At 38.3% G+C, this 18,356-nt stretch overlaps 1 protein-coding gene across 3 annotated transcripts in view; it reads right to left on the bottom strand.

Annotated features, from left to right (window-relative positions):
• LOC148871394 (5'-nucleotidase / magnesium ion binding protein) overlaps positions 1-18,356 on the bottom strand; it is a 37,932-nt gene that overhangs the window by 9,403 nt on the left and 10,173 nt on the right. For all 3 annotated transcript variants that reach the window (XR_016107747.1, XM_088972288.1, XM_088972287.1), the window contains exons 5-8: positions 11,680-11,803; positions 10,337-10,393; positions 10,110-10,206; positions 7,666-7,873 (exon numbers count right to left, since the gene is read on the bottom strand). Coding sequence is in view for 2 of the 3 variants with exons in the window: in XM_088972288.1 (XP_088828414.1) it covers positions 7,666-7,873; positions 10,110-10,206; positions 10,337-10,393; positions 11,680-11,803 (486 nt within the window). In the remaining variant the exon portion in view is untranslated. The remainder of the gene's footprint in view (positions 1-7,665; positions 7,874-10,109; positions 10,207-10,336; positions 10,394-11,679; positions 11,804-18,356) is intronic.

Here is an 18,356-nt window from a genome sequence, read left to right as displayed (position 1 = left end):
AGATTTGTATTCAATTATAAAATCAAACCCCATAAGCTTGTAGGCCCATTTTAAGTAGTGCATTTGTGTGGACTTGTTCAAGCAGATGTTTTAGACATTGTTGATTTGTATTCAATTATATAATCGAACCCCAGAGTGCTTGGCCATTGAGTGTCTTGCTGAGATAGGCTACTGGCTGACCCTCTTGCATAAGAACAGTGCCCTGCCCACCACCAAAGGATCATATTCAAGTATAAATGTTTTGTTGAAATCAGGTAAGGCAAGTGTGGGCAGCCTGGAGAGAGTTTGCTATTAGATAGTGTATGCCCTTAGCTCCAACTATTTTATTGTACATATATTTGTTATGAATAAAAGAACATTTCTTTCATGTGTCATGGGGTTTGTTCTGCTAAATCACCCCCCAGTTCATATTAGTATTATGTATGAGGCCACACAGTTATAATATGGACTTAAATCATCACAACCAGTGGATAGACTTGGGGAGTCAATCCTAACAAGGTTGTCATTCTCACACTGCCCAAGGTAATGAGTGTTTACAAGAAACATTGAAATGGACCAAACCTAATGTGTTCCTAGACTTTGTGACAAGTGGAGCAATTGGGTGCTACTTTTAATCCCTAGACTTGATATTGATATCAAATCGAGTATCAAACTTGTCTATCATTGATATGCCAACTAGTGAGATCCTTTTGGGATTAAATACCTAGGTATATTGGGGTATTCAAGGATGGTATGTCAATTGATGATCAATGTGATAGGATATGCTACTATGTTAAGACATAGAGAATACTTTATACAATATCCTCCCTAGATTCCAGAATCTGTCAGCAGTAGGATTATCTGAATCCTCCATAAAAGATCCATTGGTGTCGGAAGTTGGACGTCATGGCATAAAGACAAAGAGGGAAAAAGTTCTTCCCCTAATATGGTGTCAAGTATTGTTAGTAAAGAGATTAATTGCAAATGGTAAATTGGGCTGTATTGACTTGATTATCACATAATGAGTTGAACCAATGGACTTGGATCTTTAGGATGGTAAGGTACCAAGTGTTAAGTGCTTAAACACTTAATGGGGCTAAGTTACTTGAGCCCATAACAGGTATGGCCGAATTAGCCTATTAGGTTAATTGACATTAAGTGGCCGAACCCACTAGCTCATGTATTAAGAGCATATGACTTGCCAGTTCTCTCATTAAGTTGTAGGTCCCATGCCATACAAGCTAAGATCTCCCAATATTAAAGTAATTTGAAAAAATTAATAGTTTGCTTAAAGTTGGTTACAAGTCTTTCTATTAACTCCTAGTCAAACTATGAATTAGAAAGTCTATGTTTGACTAGGAAACCTAAACTAGAAAGGTTCTAGTATTTGGACTGAATTAGGAGAACAAGACTCTCTCCAATTCTCTCTTAATAAAAGTTGGGAAACCTAGATGGATAAGGAGAGGACTCTTCCAGATCTCCCTTGTCTATAAATAGAGCTCAAAACATAGGGATCACACCATGCTTGTTCTCCCTACACATTGCTGAATTCGGCCTACCCACTGTGAGAGACTAAACTAGGTTTTTGCAACCCCATTTGACCAGACTTTAATAACAATCATTAGAGAGTGATTCCAGAAGAAATTAGAGTGAGAAAATCACTCCAACTTGTGACCAACAGATCACCATTCTTTCTGGAATTTCAGGAAATGACTGAAAACACAAGACTGCACCATTTCCAGTTTGTTGCAGATATTCTTGGGACAATCTGAGCTTGGATGTGAACTACCACTTTGATCCCTGCACTTGTGATATCAATATTAGGGTACTAAACTCATTCTTGATCCAAAGATTCGACCTTTCTTGGTTCAATAATCCCAAATGATCCAAGGAGAAAAACCAGTTTTCTCATCTTGTGCGATTCCAGCATTAGACTTTCTAGAAAATTTTAAATTTTGTCCACTCTTTTTGCTGGAAATTTTGCACATGATGATCATAGGGGCTCAATTCTTGGTGGGTTTTTGAGCAGTGGGCCAGCCTGGGGTCGTGTAACCCTTTGAACTCAGTTGAGCTTCTCAGTTTGTTCCTCACAAGTCCTATGGCCACCATTACATATGAAGGTTGCACAACCTTCACCTCTGCCTTGATCTCCTCACACAAGCCACCAATAAAGCAAACAAGCAATGCCTTCTTCATCCTACCTTGCACTCTTGTCACCAGTTTCTTGAACTCCTATTGATATTTGCTTACGGTTCCTACCTGACAGATCTTAGACAGAGATTCATGGTGGTCTTCAAAACCCGTCGGTTCGAATAGAATAGGCTTTGGTGAAATCTGCCTACAACACCTGAGGATGAGTGCATCAGGACCATTGCAACTACAGTATGGCTTCACCTTCTAGGTGGAATGAAGCGATCAAGACCCTTTGGTTGTTGGGAGTCTTATGGAACTCAAAATATTGCTCTACCTTGAAAATCCAAGGCATTGGTCATTATCAGCATACCTAGGAAAGTCAAGCTAATCTGGTTGGCTTCCCATTCCTGCCTGCTAGCTCTGTTCTTGTCCAGAAGTTTCATGGCCCCCTTCCTGGTTGCTTGTATCACTCCCCGTCCTAGTTGAGCCACCACCACCGCCAGCATCTCCTTTATTTCTTGGAGCTCACCAAACATCTTACCCAGGCTGATCTCCACATGATCAATCCTATCTTCCACAGTATCAGACCTTGTAATTGGCACGGTGGTGTAATTCTGAACTCTAATACCGATTGCTGGGTTCCTGCCCAACACAGACACTTCTTTAAGAAAGTGTGGTCTCCAATGAGAGAGAGGAGAGAGAGAGAGAATTAAACGAAACATTCAAGGTATGTATCCATTACTATGTCTTCTTATTATATACATGTGTACTATATGTGAATAAAAGTCATAACAACTCAAGAATCAACTTGTGATATCAAGATTCCTACTTGCATCGATTAGTTATGGAGAACTCTAAATTCTCTTCAGTCCTTTTCTTTTGATGACTTCTGGAGGAATTGACCAATAGTGGCTAATAGTTCTACTGGAAGGAATAGAACAAATGTAGCTTGGACACCACCTTTGGAAGGGTTTGTAAAGTTGAAGGCGAGACTATTGATCAACAAAATGAAATTGCTAGAGCCTTTGTGAACCATTTTAAGTTTATCTTTAGAAACCTCTCTTTGGAAGACTTTGTGTGGAAGGGTTAGAGTGGCCAAGAGTTTTGGAAGAGCAAAAGAGCTGGTTAGAAATAAGGTTTGGTTTGGAAGAAATAAAGGAAGCAGTTTTTTCAATTGATAGATCTAAAGCACCAGATTCAGATGGTTTTACTATGGCTTTCTACCAAGACTGTTGGGACTTTTTGAAGGAGGATGTCCAAAAGGTGCTTGATGAATTTTTTAGCAGAGGAGTAATAAATCCAGGATTAGACTCTACCTTCATTGTTTTGATTCCAAAGAAAGATGGGCAATACAACCTAAGGAGTTTAGGCCCATTAGTCTGGTCCATAACATTTACAAAATTATTGCTAAGGTGCTATCAAGAAGAATTAAATCAGTGCTTCCTTCTATTATTTCCCTAAATCAAGGTGCCTTTGTCAAGGATAGGCAAATCATCAACCAAATCCTTATCGCTAATGAGAGTGTGGAGGAGCTAAAAAGATCTAGAAAGAAAGGTTTGATTTGCATGTTAGATCTAGAGAAAGATATGATGCAGTGGACTGGGATTTCTTGTTGGAAGTGATGAGGAACTTTGGATTCAGAGATAAGTGGTGCAAGTGGATTAAAGGATGCATTAGTACATGTCATTACTCAATTTTGGTTAATGGTACAATAGTGGATCACTTTCCAACCATTAGAGGTATTAGACAAGGGGACCCCCTCTCTTATTCACCCTAGTAGCTGAACTGCTAGGTATCCTTATCTAGAGAGCAGATTTAAGGGGTTTGGTGAGAGTTTGGAGAGTGGGAAGAGAAAGAGTGCCTATTACTCGCAGTTTGCTGATGATACTGTCTTATTTTGAAAGGGAGCTGATCTAAATTGAGCGAGGAATATGAAGGAGGTGATCCAAGTTTTTGAGAAAATGACAAATCTGAAAGTCAACTTTAGTAAGATTTGTGTGGCAGGCATTAACATGGACGATGGTGAGGTATTTGAATGTGGAACAATTTTGAGTTGTGAGGTATGCCAATGACTAATGAATTATTTGGGCCTACCTCTGGGGGCAACCTTAGAAGTGTAAATTTTTGGAACCCGATGGTGGACAGGCTCTTAAAAAGGCTTGCCTCTTGGAAAAGGAATCATCTCTCTCTTGGTGGAAGAATCACCTTGATCAAATCAACTTTGGCCAACCTACCTATCTACTTCCTTTTGGATTTTATGATGCCTGAGGATTTGTAGAAAGGTTAGAGAAGTTCATGAGGGATTTTTTGTGGGAGTCGGGAGAGGAAAAGAGGAACCATAGGGTTACTTGGGAAGTGGCAACTAGAAGTAAGGAACTGGGGGGTCTAGGAATCGGGAACATTCAGAAGAGTAATACAGCGTTGTTGAGAAAATAGTTATGGAGATTTCCGATTGATCAAAATGAACTATGGACAAAGGTGATTAAGAGCATACATGGGCTGATGGCAGGTGGTTGGGACACAGGAATTTCGGCCAGATAAACTACTACAGCACCTTGGAAAGCTATTCAAGCCATCCTTGTTTTCTACCTTTTGTCAGGTATAACTTGTGCTCTAGATATCTGAACTGAATTTAAATCGGTTGGTTCAGTTTTAATTCGGTTAACTCATTTAGTTAAAATATAAATGTAGTTTATATTTATATTAATGATTATTATTAAAATATAACAGCATTTATAATTAAAATACATATTATATATTATTATTAATATAAATAGTAATGTTAATATACATTAATGCTAATATTGATATGAATATTTATAATTAAAATGTAAATATATGTGTATATTTTGGTTGATTCTGTTTTCGGTCCGGTTCGGTTGCATTTTTCTCAAACCGAATCAAAAATCGAAAACCAAAAAAATTAAAATCCTAAAACCGAACCACACTGAATTAAGTAATTTGGTTCGGTTCTCAGTTTGATAACCGAATTTGAACACCCCTAGTTTTAGGAACATGTGTAGATGGGGGAGGCACCACTTGAAGACCAATTTCCTTCCCTATTCTCTCTTTTTAGGTACCAAAATATGATTGCCTCAACCTTTGTCTCATCCTTTGGTCCAAGTCCTAAGCTTAATTGGGATTTGAGGTTTAGACGATGTCTCAGAGAATCAAAGGTGGAGTTGGCGTGGTCCTTGGTTCAGGTACTTCAAAAGGTCTTCTTGGACCCGTCTAGGGTGGATTCCAAGATTTGGACCCTTTTCCTCTTCTAGCTCCTTCACTTGTGCCTCTTTTTTCAATGCCCTAACTCAACCTACTCCTCCTACCAATCCCTTTCCTTCTAAAGAAGTGTGGGGGAGACCGGTCCCACCAAGAGTCGGAACACTTTGCTAGGAAATAGCGTTGGAAAAAATTTATACTTGTGATCAAATTCAAAGAAAGGAACCTTTTTAGTGCTTGTTCCCGAGCTGGTGCACCCTCTGTAAAGCCAATGATGAGTCTTGCTTTCACTTATTTATATCCTGCCCTTTTACTTCTTCTATTTGGAAGTGGTTCTTCTCTTTATTTGGTTGCAGGTGGACTCCCCCTTCAAGCATCCAAAGCCTCTTCGTCTATTCAATTGGTAGTCGGGTTAAAAAGAGGGGAAAATCTTGTGGAGGAGCACCAGGTGTTATGGGCCCGGGCATAGGATCTTGTCACGGGTCGGTCCACGGGGAGAACCTCTTGCTTCCCCTTGCGCCTTCCCTTGCGTGCAGACCCTATTGTGGAAAACCGAATGGGTGATTTGTCTAAGAGACCACCCGAACTCTCCTCACTCTTTTTTTGACTGGAAACTGAACACTTTATTCCCAAATCACAGCTCCTAAAATAGGAGATTACAAGAGGAGACTCCTTACTCCATTCGACTAAGCTAGGACAATCCAACTTTAAATCAAACTCCTACTTCTAACAGACTTCTAACAGAACTCAGTTCTTATCTCTAATAGATAAGTAAGAACAGAACTCCTACTTCTAACAGACTTCTAACAGAACTCAGTTCCTATCTCTAATAGATAAGTAAGAACAGAACTGGAATAAGTAAACTATTAGCGAGCTGGCAAGAAGAATTGACGTGGCAAGATAAGCTGCTGTGTGGGCCCCTGTGTGGGCCCCCCTCACTGCTGCTGCTGCCGGCGGTAATTCTTCCCACGAATGCATCCACAACACCAGGGCAGCGGTTTGTTGAACAATTTGGGAGGAAAGGACCAAAGGATATTTGCTGAAAAGGAAAGCAGCAAAGACACAATTATAGAAGTGATTACTTGAAGGTGGCACAGTAGGTAAGGACATTGAACCTATTTGACGATGCTCCCTTAGAGACCATTGTGAACAACTGGCAGGAAATAGCAGTCTCAGCTCCAAGCAAAATCATTGTCCATCCTTCATGGCATCCCTCGATGAAGGGCTTTATCAAGCTCAACTTTGATGGGAGCAATGAAGGAAATCTAGGGCCATCAGGGGTTGGTGGTGCTTCCAGACAGGCAGGTTAGAGGGGGTAAAAAGGGCTAAGGAACTAAATATAAATAGGTTGATTATGGAAGGAGGTTCACAGGTGGTAATTGGCTGGATAGAGAAGACAAATGATGGGCTATGGACATACATTAATGAACAAAGGCAATTCAAGTGACTCAGGGAATGGAAGTGCACATCAAGTGGGTTAAAAGATGTGCCAATTCATTTGCAGACGAACTGGCTAAACAGGGGGTGGGAAGAAGTCATTTGTTTTGGGCTGCATTGTAAATTTGTAATTTTCTTTTTGGGGGAGAGTTAAGAGAGTTTACCTCCCCCTACCTTTGTATTTAAATCTTTTCTTCTTAATTAATGAAAGTTTTTTGTTACTAATCAAAAAAAAATGATGAAGCAATCTAGATAACTGAGGCCCGTCATGTGTAGGTGGGATTCCGAGAAATAAGGATGGCAACATCTTATCCTTGTTCTCAGGCCTAGAGGGAATAGAGAATTCTACTAGAGCTGAGTTGCCAGCTGTTGTACAAGGGATTCAGATTGCAAATCAACTCAGTGTGGGCAGTCTGATTATAGGAGATTCTAAGGTGGTGGTGGACTGGTTGCTGGATCCAGATTCTGTCATCCGATGCTATAGAGACCTTCTAAAGAAAGTCAAGTGGCTGACAAGGAATATGACAACTAGAATACAACAGGTGGACAAGTTAGCAAATGCAGTGGCAAATTTCGAAGCCAAACAAGAGGCTTCTAGGGAATCTTTTTTGGGCTGCATTGTAATTTCTCTAGTTTCTGAGAATTGTAATATCTTATAAGGGAGAGGCCACACCATGCACCTCTCTTGGGATGCTTTTAAGAGTTTGAATCCTTTGATAATAATATTTTACTCATTTATCAATAAAAATTGTACAGCAGCATATATTTTAACATGTATACTGTTTAATTGAAATCTAGTGTGTTTTACCAACAAAAGAAACTTCATGCAATACAGGAGGTATCTAATGCACAAGGTTTCAGAGAAAATGAATAAACTATGTTAGGTTTTTAACTTACAGGAACCCCACAGCAATTCGATTTTCATAGTTCAACCCATCAGACATGCCCAAATCTCCCATGTGATCACCAAGAAGCAGCACATTTGTTCTTTTTTTTACTGAAGCATTATCATTAATTGGTCCATCATTGCCACCCAAATGATCATGAAGAGGTGCAGCCATATCAAGAGCATGTTCATTCTTATTGAGAACATGGATTGTCTTGCCTACAATAAAAATAAAATGAAATAAATAAATAATAAAAATAAGTGTTCAAACAGTAACAAGGTGAAAAATGATAATATGCCAACCAATAACCTCTGATGGATTACACTATATTGCATGTGTATGAGCATATCAGCTTTATGGAGGAAAGCATACAAGAGAAGACAAACATAGTACAGTGACAGGTCAGGAAGTTGTCCTGCCTTGTCATAGATATGGAAGATATAAAAAGGATTAGTATGTTATACTCATTGATAGAGCTGTCAGTGGGTTGGGTCTGGGTAGAAAGTGGAACTGACCCAACAAGAAATATTAAGGAACCAGAACCAAACCAGACCCTACAGGGTCTGGAATTTTAGACCCAGAACCAAACCAATTGGTTCTTGGGACAATCAAGTCTGACCCAATTGGCCCGATTATAATAAACCTGCTGAAAATATTATAATTTAATAGATATATACATTAATTTATTTAATATATTATACATTTAACATATACATGGCTCGGGTCAGGTCTGAATCGGTTTGGGACTGGATAGAACTGATTCAGAACCGACAATAATCGGGACAATAGATTAGGAACCAGAACCAACCCATCAGTACCAGATCCTGGAACCAAGGATTTTAATATCAATATCATGCGTCCGATACGGGGCATATCGTATCGGTACAGTGCAGGATGATACAGGATATGCTACAACTGGAAATGTACCTGTAAATCGCATGTATCAAACCGATACACAACATCTTTCTATTAAAAAAATCAATTGATTCTTATAGACTTATAGTGTGATTTGAACCCGGATCACCTAATGCCTAACACTGAAACTCTTAACACAACTTCAAACCACAAAGTCATCTCATGTCTCATGACATTTAATGAAATAAAATAATTTATATTAACTTTTGTGACCATATGCAATCCAAACAAATAATGAATTTTTATGTTTAACAACTCCAACTAAAAATTAAAAGAAATAATATTTACATTTCATAAATAAATAGAATAGATAATCTATCAAATCCACATTTACATCAAAAGATGATTTTAATCTCAAGAAATTTATACAAATAAAATATTAATAATAGAATAATTATCTTAGTCCTTAAAATTTATAAAGTTGTGCATGATATATATCCTACAAAAAAATTAAAAAAAATTGTTTACAAAATATGCAATAACATAATATTTAATTAAATCTATCAAATCCAATAAATTACATTTATATGAAAAAATGATTTTTAATTTCAAAAAACTTTATAGAAATAAAAATTTTAATAATGAAATAATTATTTTAGTAATTAAAAATTATGAATTTGCAATGTGATATTTATCTTAGAAATTTTAACAGATTTGATATATTTTAAGTTAAAATTATATATTTTTATAAATTATTAAATGAAATTTTAATTTATATTTGAGAATGTAATATCTGGTTAACTTTTTTGCTAATGTTAAAAAGTAAAAATAATAAAATAGAAAATAACTGATATAATAATTAGGATAAATATAATAGGTCCATATGTTTTGTGTCTTGAACTCTTGATCAATGCATTGTATGATATCTATGCATCCAATTATATTAATTGTAACATATTTTTTCATGTACACCATTAAAATATAAATATTTCTCATATATTTATACATTATTTATGGCTATTTGACCGTAAGTTTAGTGTTACTAATGTATTATTATGAAATTTGTATGTGTTTCCCTAGTGTATCCAAGTGTTTCCATATTTTTCGTCTATATCCATGCGCTTCCAAAGCATATCCAAGTTGTTCGATACGATACTTGATATCGATACTTTAATCCTTGCATGAAACCAGAACTAGCCCAATCCGTTTGGGTCTATCGGGTTTGTTGAGTCAAACCTGGAACCAGAACATATATACCATCTGTTCCTGTTACATAATATCCTTAGCAAGATAAAGGGGAATGAGGGAGAAAATTTATAGGCTGGAAGTAGCATTTGCCAACCGTGTTTGTCCAAAAGATTCCCTTTGGTGATACCTATCAAATAGTGGGAATTCAACCACCACGGGTATTTTGATTCAATACAGTAGAGACAAGGAATAGAGCTCCCAAAATAAAGAGTCATTTACTCAAGCAATGGCAGTTCCTTAGGTGAGGTTTAACAAATGTAATCACCAACTGAAGACTTTTACAAGAACCAAAACACAAAATAATCTTTGAACAGAATGGTCCCTAATTATGGTTTTCTATATATAATATACCTTTAAAAGATACAAGGTGACCATCTTTACTGAATATCATTCGGTTTGATACAATCTTGATATTCTTAAATGATTTGCGAAGTTTCTGCCTCAAGACCTGGTAAAGAATGAAAATATGTTATGTTGTAATCCGTCAAGAAAAGGAGCTATAGAAATGCTTCAAATGATTTTCCAATTGTCAGAAGTCCTTTAGCATGGCCACCATGGACCAGCTTTATTAAACTAACCTCCTCAATGATGTCCGCAAGTCCTGCAGAAAATATGAGAACAGGCACACCTATTTCCTGCCAATTGGAAAGGTAAAAGATAGAGGTGAGAAAACACTCCTTAAAAGTTAAAACATAACTTCTACCATATGTGCCGTATGTTTCATTTAACCAGCTCTAGATTCCACTTAACTAGTACCAACAGTTATGTGTAGGAGAAACAAAATGACCTGATATGACAAGTCAACAAAATTGTGAAACTAGTTTTTGTCTGCCCACCTTCAGTCCAGTAAATTCGGCCATGGACCGAATCATCATGGGCAACCCTCAGTCAAATAACCAAAGTTGATGTTAAGGCTCAGAACTTCTCCAAAATTATTTTGTTTAATTAGAGTTGCAGTACCAAACTCAGATTCAACATTGGAGTAATGAACCAAATCATCATGTTCCCCTGATACTTTTGCTGAAAATATCCTAAATTTGCAGCAAATTCACTAACTACTTCTTGAGCCCAATTTCCAATCTAGTTGTTTAGACAAAGTCAACAATTATTCAGCCCCATACTCAAAGGAATTCTGAATCAGGTATTGGTTTAATATGTCAATATTGGTGGAAATGTCAGTCATCCAAATACATGAAACATGTCAGAAATGTCAGAAATATCGTATGGTAATATTGTAAAAATTATAGACATGGTGGAAACATTGTAAAATATGCAAAATATAGAATGATATTTTATGAAATGATAAAAGAAGCATATGCACACCTTTTTAAATTATTATCTTGTTTCAAATCACTAAACAAAGCTAAGAAAGTAAGGCTCTAGACAAAAGAATATGTTCTGAAGTTGCCCTGTGCTGTGAACCTCAAGATTCAGAGGTTCATGATAGAATGGTTAAAGCAAAATTTAAACTCATAAAAATGTAAATGGTTGTAATAGATCAACAAAATAATCTACTACACAAATAAAAACTAATATTTAACTTCATGTTTGAAAAGGATATTGAGCTAGCTTAAAGTTGTAAACATGTAAGTTAGGTGGACGATAACTTGTTACTTCACATGTCTACAATATTGTCACCAACTTATGTTTTAATACTATCTCTTATACTCCACATAGTACTGGTAGTGTTCACTATGGAATGTGTTGATTCTAGTATAATTTCATGTCGCTGCCCATGGAAGTGGAAATGGGAATATGTCATGGAAACTATCTCTTGTACTCCACATAGTTCTAGTGGTGTTCATTGGGGAAATGTCAATTCCAGTAAAATTTCGCTCTACCCATAGAATTGGAAATATGTCATGGAAATATTAGGGAAATTAGGGGCATTTTAAACCATGCAAAAAAGGCAAGCATCTACCTCTAAAAATTCAAACAATTCGAATACACCATCCCTAAACTCAACTGTTGCGCTTTCCACAGACTTCTTTATGTCATCACATGTAAGGCCTCCCTCAATAAGAAGAGCATGGGTTTTCCCCCACCTGCAATAATGAGCATGCATTTTCAGGTTCTCAACATCTAGCTAGCTTGGGAGTATAACTGAAAATAAACATCCCAAACACTACATAATCAGAAATGGAAAAAGGTAAAGAAACCATGGAAGAAGAAATCAACTTTCCGCAGATTCTTACACCAGTGACAATATCAGAATTTTTTGGTGATTCAAATTCTGATCCATTTGAGATTTTTAAAGCTTGATTTTTATATCTTTGTATTTTTTTATGGGAAACGGTAACTTTCATTAATTCTTCAAAACACTTAGTACAAACTGTCACCTTCAAAAACAAGGGGACCTCTCATCAAGATTACAAACAGGCCCAAAAAAAGGTTCTGCCTACTAACTCCTTGCTTTGCTAAAGTATCAGCCATTGATTGGCTGATCTCCTAGTCCATTTAAAACAGACTTCAAGCTCCCTTGTTAATTACATAATTTCCCTTACAGGTTTGTCTAAGGGACCAGGCACCTAAGCTGTTTGTTTGCATCCAACCTATTACCAGTTTCGAATCTCTCTCCACTTCCAACTGCTAAAAACCCAGCTGTTTAGCCTATTTGAGCCCCTGTAGGAGTGCCTGAACTTATGCTCTAAGAAGGTCCCCCAAGCCTATCGGGCTAGAAAAAAGGGCCAGGACTTTTCCTCCCCCATCTCTAAAGGCACCCCCAACTCCAGAGGGGCCTAGATTACCTACAGAACTGCTATCAAAATTTATCTTAACAGCCATAGTTAAAGGGAGAGACCAGTCCTCTTGAATAGCTAAAGAAGGGAAGGAAGAAGCTGCTACTGTACTCCATCCTCTAATCAAAGCATCTACAGAGAAATCCTTGAACGGGTCCAGCGATTTCAGCTAGTGTATGATGGTGATCCTTCTATGACTTCATGTGCTGATTTTTCTTTCCCTTGAAATATTGTGTTATTCCTCTCTTCCCACACTGCCCAAAGAACTGCTGCCCTTGTTGGTTCTCCACATTACCCTTCTGCTTTTCTTTGGTTGACGGAAAAAGCTAGATTCAAAAAGATCCACCACACTTGTAGGAGGATCCCACCTGCACCCAAAGAGAGAAGAGAACCAATCCCAAATAAGAGTAACAAAAAGACAAGAGATTAGTAGATGATTTACCATCTCACCACTCTTCAAGCAAAGGCTACAAACATGAGGAGATAAGAACCAATTTGGTCTTTTTCTCTGTAACAAATCCAAAGTGTTGATTTTTTGGAGAACCACTTCCCAACAAAAGGCCCTCATCTTTGGTGGCATAGGAGCACTCTACATTTCTTTTACAAGAAAAGAGAAAACTAAATTGGAAGATTGCACTAAAGCATTGAAGAAAGAAGAGCAAGAAAAACAACCGGAGGACTCTTCAGACCAAATTATAATATCAGGACAATATTGGTCCAAAAACATCGAGTTTAGAAGAGAGAAAAGATCATCTACCAACCCTATTTCTGACTCCCTCAACCCTCTCCTAAACCCTAGATCCCACAACTCTCTAGAAACACGAAAAGTTTGTTCAAGGACAGAGAGTAGAGGGCCAGGAACCTATCCTTTAGAGGTAGGTCCCCGGTCCAAGTGTCCTCCCAAAAAAGGACCTTATTACCTGAACAAGCATCATACCTGATGAAAGGAGAAAAGGTGGCTAGGATACCAACGACGCCTTTCCACGAAGAGGAACGAGAAGCCCTTGGGTTGAGACCAGCATTCCATCCATTAGCCGCCAATCCATGTATGCTTTCTATCACTCTATGCCACAAACTTTCTTGCTCTTTGGGAAACCTCCACAACCACTTAGATAGGAAGTACACTGGCTAATTTGCTAGTGTTGACTTAATTAAAGTGATTCTACCTCCTAAAGAGATATAACTCCTCTTCCGCCCTACTAGTTGAATCTTTCCAAGACTGGATACCAATCACTCCACTCACAACCTAACATCCTAGCGAAGGAAGACACCTCCTCATCTGACCTACTAATTCCAACCACACAACTTTTATTCCAATTCACTCTCAAATTACAGACCTTTTCAAAACCTTCTACCAACAACTTCAAATTGACCATCTCCTCAGGCTCTCCCTTGCAAAAGAGAATTATATCATTTGTAAATTGTAAATGAGTGACAACTACTTCTTGCCTCCCTACTAAAAGATTTCTGGAGTCAGCTCTGGAAATCATAACACTCAAAACATCCACTATTAAGGTAAAAAAGAAGGGAGAGAAAGAGAGAGGGTTCCCTTGTCTTAGACCTCTCTTTGCAGGGAATAAGTCCCTGGCTACCCCATTCACCAAAATAGAGTAGTGGCACGAAGACACACAACCTTTCAACCATCTACACCACCTTTCTCCAAAACCTTTGTTTCTCAAAACTTCCAGTAAAAAGCCCCAATCTACCAAGTCATAAGCCTTTTCCAATCACAAAGGCTCCTTGGTTTGGAGAAACCAGATACGGAAGTACCATTTTAATTCTTGAGGTTAACACCTTAGAGAAGAGCTTATACATGCTGTCAAGCAAACTAATGGGCCTAAAATCCTTTGGGTGTCTTGCATCCATCTTTTTGGGAATCAAAGCTATAAAAGTAGCATTGGCACCTAAGTTAATCATACCTCTCTCAAAGAATTCTAGAAACACCTCCATTAAATCCCCACCTATGATTTCCCACCAATCTTGGTAAAAGGCCATCGTGAAACCATATGGACCCAAGGCTTTAGATCTTTCCGTTGAGAAAACAACATCTTTGATTTTCTAGATCTCAAAATTTCTTTCCAACTCCTCCATTACTTCTCTACTCCCTGTTTGCCACTCAAAATCAGAGATGTCCTTTCTCAATCTGCTAGGACTGTCATAAATGGTTTTAAAGTGATCCACAAATGCTCTTGTTATCTCTTCCTCCCTTGTAAGCACTTCTCCATTTCATTCCAACCACTCCACGGTGTTCTTCCTCTTTCTACCATTTGCCAGGGTATGAAAAAACCTAGTATTTCCATCTCCCTCCTTGAGTCATTTACATCTAGACTTTTGTCTCCAACTTATCTCCTCTTTTCTAATGATTTCTTCTAATTCTTGTTTCAAGTTCCACCTTTCTTCTACTGTCAACCTTCTCTCTGCTTCCTCTGTATCAATTTCTCGAATCCTTTTAGCAATCCATTCTTTTCTTTCTTCCGCTCTTCCAAACTCTTCTTTGTTCCACCCTTTGATCCTAGCTTTCAGAACTTGTAGCTTTTTATAGAATCTATATCCTTTCCACCTGAACTCCACCTGATCTTCTTCCCACCACTGTTGTACTTTCTTTAGAAATTCAGGATGAAGTAGCCACATGTTCTCAAACCAAAACAGACAAGGTCCTCCTAATTTTTCTTGTGAAAGCCTAATTGGACAGTGATCTGAAGTTGGTCTAGCAAGTGCCCATACTACCATTCCCCTCCAAGCAGTCTCCCAATCTGCAAAGAATAAGAATCCGTCTAGTTTACAATACAAGGGTTCTTCTTGAAAGTCGGACCAAGTGAAATTGGCTTGTAGCATGGGCAGCTCTCTTAGCTCAAAGAACTCCACAAGTAGGTTGAACTTCCTCATGCTAGAGGTGATCCTATGGCTAGGATTAGTTGTTTCACTCACAAACCTAATGACATTAAAATCACCCCCCAAACACCAAGAACCACTCCAAAGACCCCTTATGGCTGCTAGTTCTTCCCAAAATTCTCCCCTTTCCCTATATGAATTTGGACCATAGACATTAGTTAAAGTCCATTCTAACCTAGGGGTGTCAATTGGACTGGATTTGGTTCAATCTGATCCAGTTCAATGTGAGTCCATTATAAATGGACCAGGTCCAATCCAATCCAATGAATATTTTAGAGTTTGGACCATTTTGGGCCAGTCCAATTCAATGTCTGGACCATCCAATCTATTCAAATTCGTTTGATTTAGATTGGTTTCAACCCAAACCCGATCCATTCACACCTATATCCTTGTCTTATATCGATGGACCAGATATTAGCTTAACCCAACCCAATCCAATATAAATTTATTATGGACAGACCAGGTCCAATCCAATCTAATAAGTATTTTGGACCAGATTGGTCCAATCCAATATGTCTTGTTGGTCCAATCCAAAACCGGTCCATTGGCACCCTTATTCTAACCCATCCTCTTTCCTCCTAAACTTCACTATGACCGTAAAGTTGCCAATCAATTCTTCATTACAGTCCATCTCCTCATTCTTCCAAATTGTTAAAATGCCTCCTGAGGCTCTCCACGACTGTGCAAAAGCCCAACTTAAGCCTCTAGCTGACCACAAAATTCTTACCCATCTTCTATCCACCTCTTCCAACTTTGTTTCTTGAATTAGTACAATATTCGGCTTCTCTTTCCTAAAAACTTCCTTAATCACCCTTCTTTTTCTTTGACTCCTCAACCCCCTAACATTCCAACTAATTATCTTCATGGGAAACATCAATTATTAAGACCCTGATGCTTATCTTAACCTAAATCATTTTTCTTTCCTTTCTGCCTGTACCTCCTTTTTCATAATCAACTCCACAACTCAGCCTCTCCACCTCACTCATCTTCTTCTTTCTTTTTTCGGTGACTCTAACTCCTTGTTTAAAGAATCAATTCTATTCCTTTCTCCTATCTCTTTCTTCTGCTGTTTTTTCTTGTTTTTTCCTTTTGCCTTTTTGGCTCTCATCCCACTCTTTCTGTCTTCCTTTTCCTTCTCCAAACACATCAGATTTGGACTACTACCTTCCTCCTCCAAACCCCCTCTGGACTGTATCTCTACCTGAACCAACTGATCAAAAAGCTGCAGGCTGGACAACAACCTCAGCTGCAGGCTGGACAACTACCTTCCTCCTCTTCCTCCTTAGAATCCTCTACAACCTCAGCTGCAGGCTGGACAACAACCACAGGAAGGTGGGGAGGATTAGCTGAAACACAAATAGAATTAGCTAAAATTTGGCAATAAATACCAGAACCAAGAAGTGGAGGACTGTCATGCAAAGGAGGCTGACACTGGACAGGGCCGATGTTGGGGGGGTTCTCTTCCAATCTAAACTTTGAACCGCTAGCAGTGGAAGGGGAACCGTCTGCAGGTTTGCTTTCCGAGTGTGGAGAAACTGTAAAGTCTCTACAGTCACCCTGGTTTTGACTCTTAAATAGGAAAAGAACTTCTCTGCCTTCGCTCAAAGTGTTTTCTCTTCTCAAGGGAGAACCTTTCAAACCGTCACTCTTCTGAGGTTCCAAAGAATGTTTGGTTGGGGTCAGTAAAGAATTCTCAAAGAGCAGTCTTGTTCCTAAGTCTGCATCCTCTAGAAGAACTTCCCATGTGTTGCTTTTAACACTACCGATACTAGACTGGCCATAGGACTCTTCATCTGATGTCTCCTCTTCATAGCGTACCCAATCTAAGTCAAAATCACCATCTTCGTAGCGCACCTCTTGGGAATAGATTCCCAACTAAGTTAGAGAGGCACATGACCTCCTCTCTAAATTGCCTGGCCCACTGCTACTTATCATGCCTGGCCCATTAACACTTATCCCACCTGGCCCATTACCATTTACCCCACCTGGCCCGTTGCCACTTATCCCACCTGGCCCATCCGATGGCCCACCTTGCGAACCCAACATCTTGTCCTGCTTTGTAGACCCATTTAGAGGCCCACTAATTACTTTACTTAACGTCAGTTTAAGCCCACTCACTCATTGGACTTTCGAATTGGCCCTTAGCTCTCTCTGTTCAACCACCTTGCCAGTCCCACCAATCCTAGAGCCTTGACAGTCTAGTTTGCATTTAACACACCTGTCACAACCTCTGCAAAGGTTCTTTTAAACCGTGAGTATAAGAGAGTAAGACTGCTATATTGCCATCATAGCATCTAAAAACACCCCTAATGCCAGACTACCCAGGATTTCCATAGGTGATTAAGTAATGTATCCAACAAGACCAAAATCTTGTAAACTAGACAGGTTTTAATATAGTTATAACCATTTTATTGATAACATGTCAGTCCAAGACAGGATTTAAGTCTCTAAATTGATAGTCTATGCTGGAGTTGTTTTTGGTTTGGATGCAGTAAGATTAGTACCAGGTTATTGTAGTTATTTTATGAGCTATAATCCACATTTGAGTGTCCCTATGGTTTTTTCTTAGTTTTAAAGCAATTAGAAATTGTTCCTACCCAACTTCCTAGTTGAAGTTGGAGCCAATAAGAGATGGTGTGTTAAATGCAAAGTTTAGCACATATCTAATGAATGAAATGCGAGTTCAAAGTTTGAATATGGTGAGGTGTATTTCCTCTTATTCTCTTTCTCTGTCTATTCTTCTATTACTCTTATATTTGCTCAGTTGCAACCTCTACTCAAGTCTCATCTTCAATAAGTCATGTCTCTTCCTAACGTATCTATCTATCTATATTTTCTCCATTTTTTTGAATTTTTTATTTTTTTATTCCATGTAATTTTCAAGACAACCAATGAGATGCACTTTCCCAATAACTAAATAATATTTTTTCCTACAATTTCTCCTAAACTACCTCCCCCACTATCCCCT

This window comes from Nelumbo lutea, chromosome 2 (assembly GCF_056320005.1).
Source record: "Nelumbo lutea isolate HS-2025 chromosome 2, American lotus-T2T, whole genome shotgun sequence".
Lineage (NCBI taxonomy): Eukaryota > Viridiplantae > Streptophyta > Magnoliopsida > Proteales > Nelumbonaceae > Nelumbo > Nelumbo lutea.
Note: the sequence above shows the minus strand (reverse complement) of the source record. Positions and strands in the feature narration are given on the sequence as shown.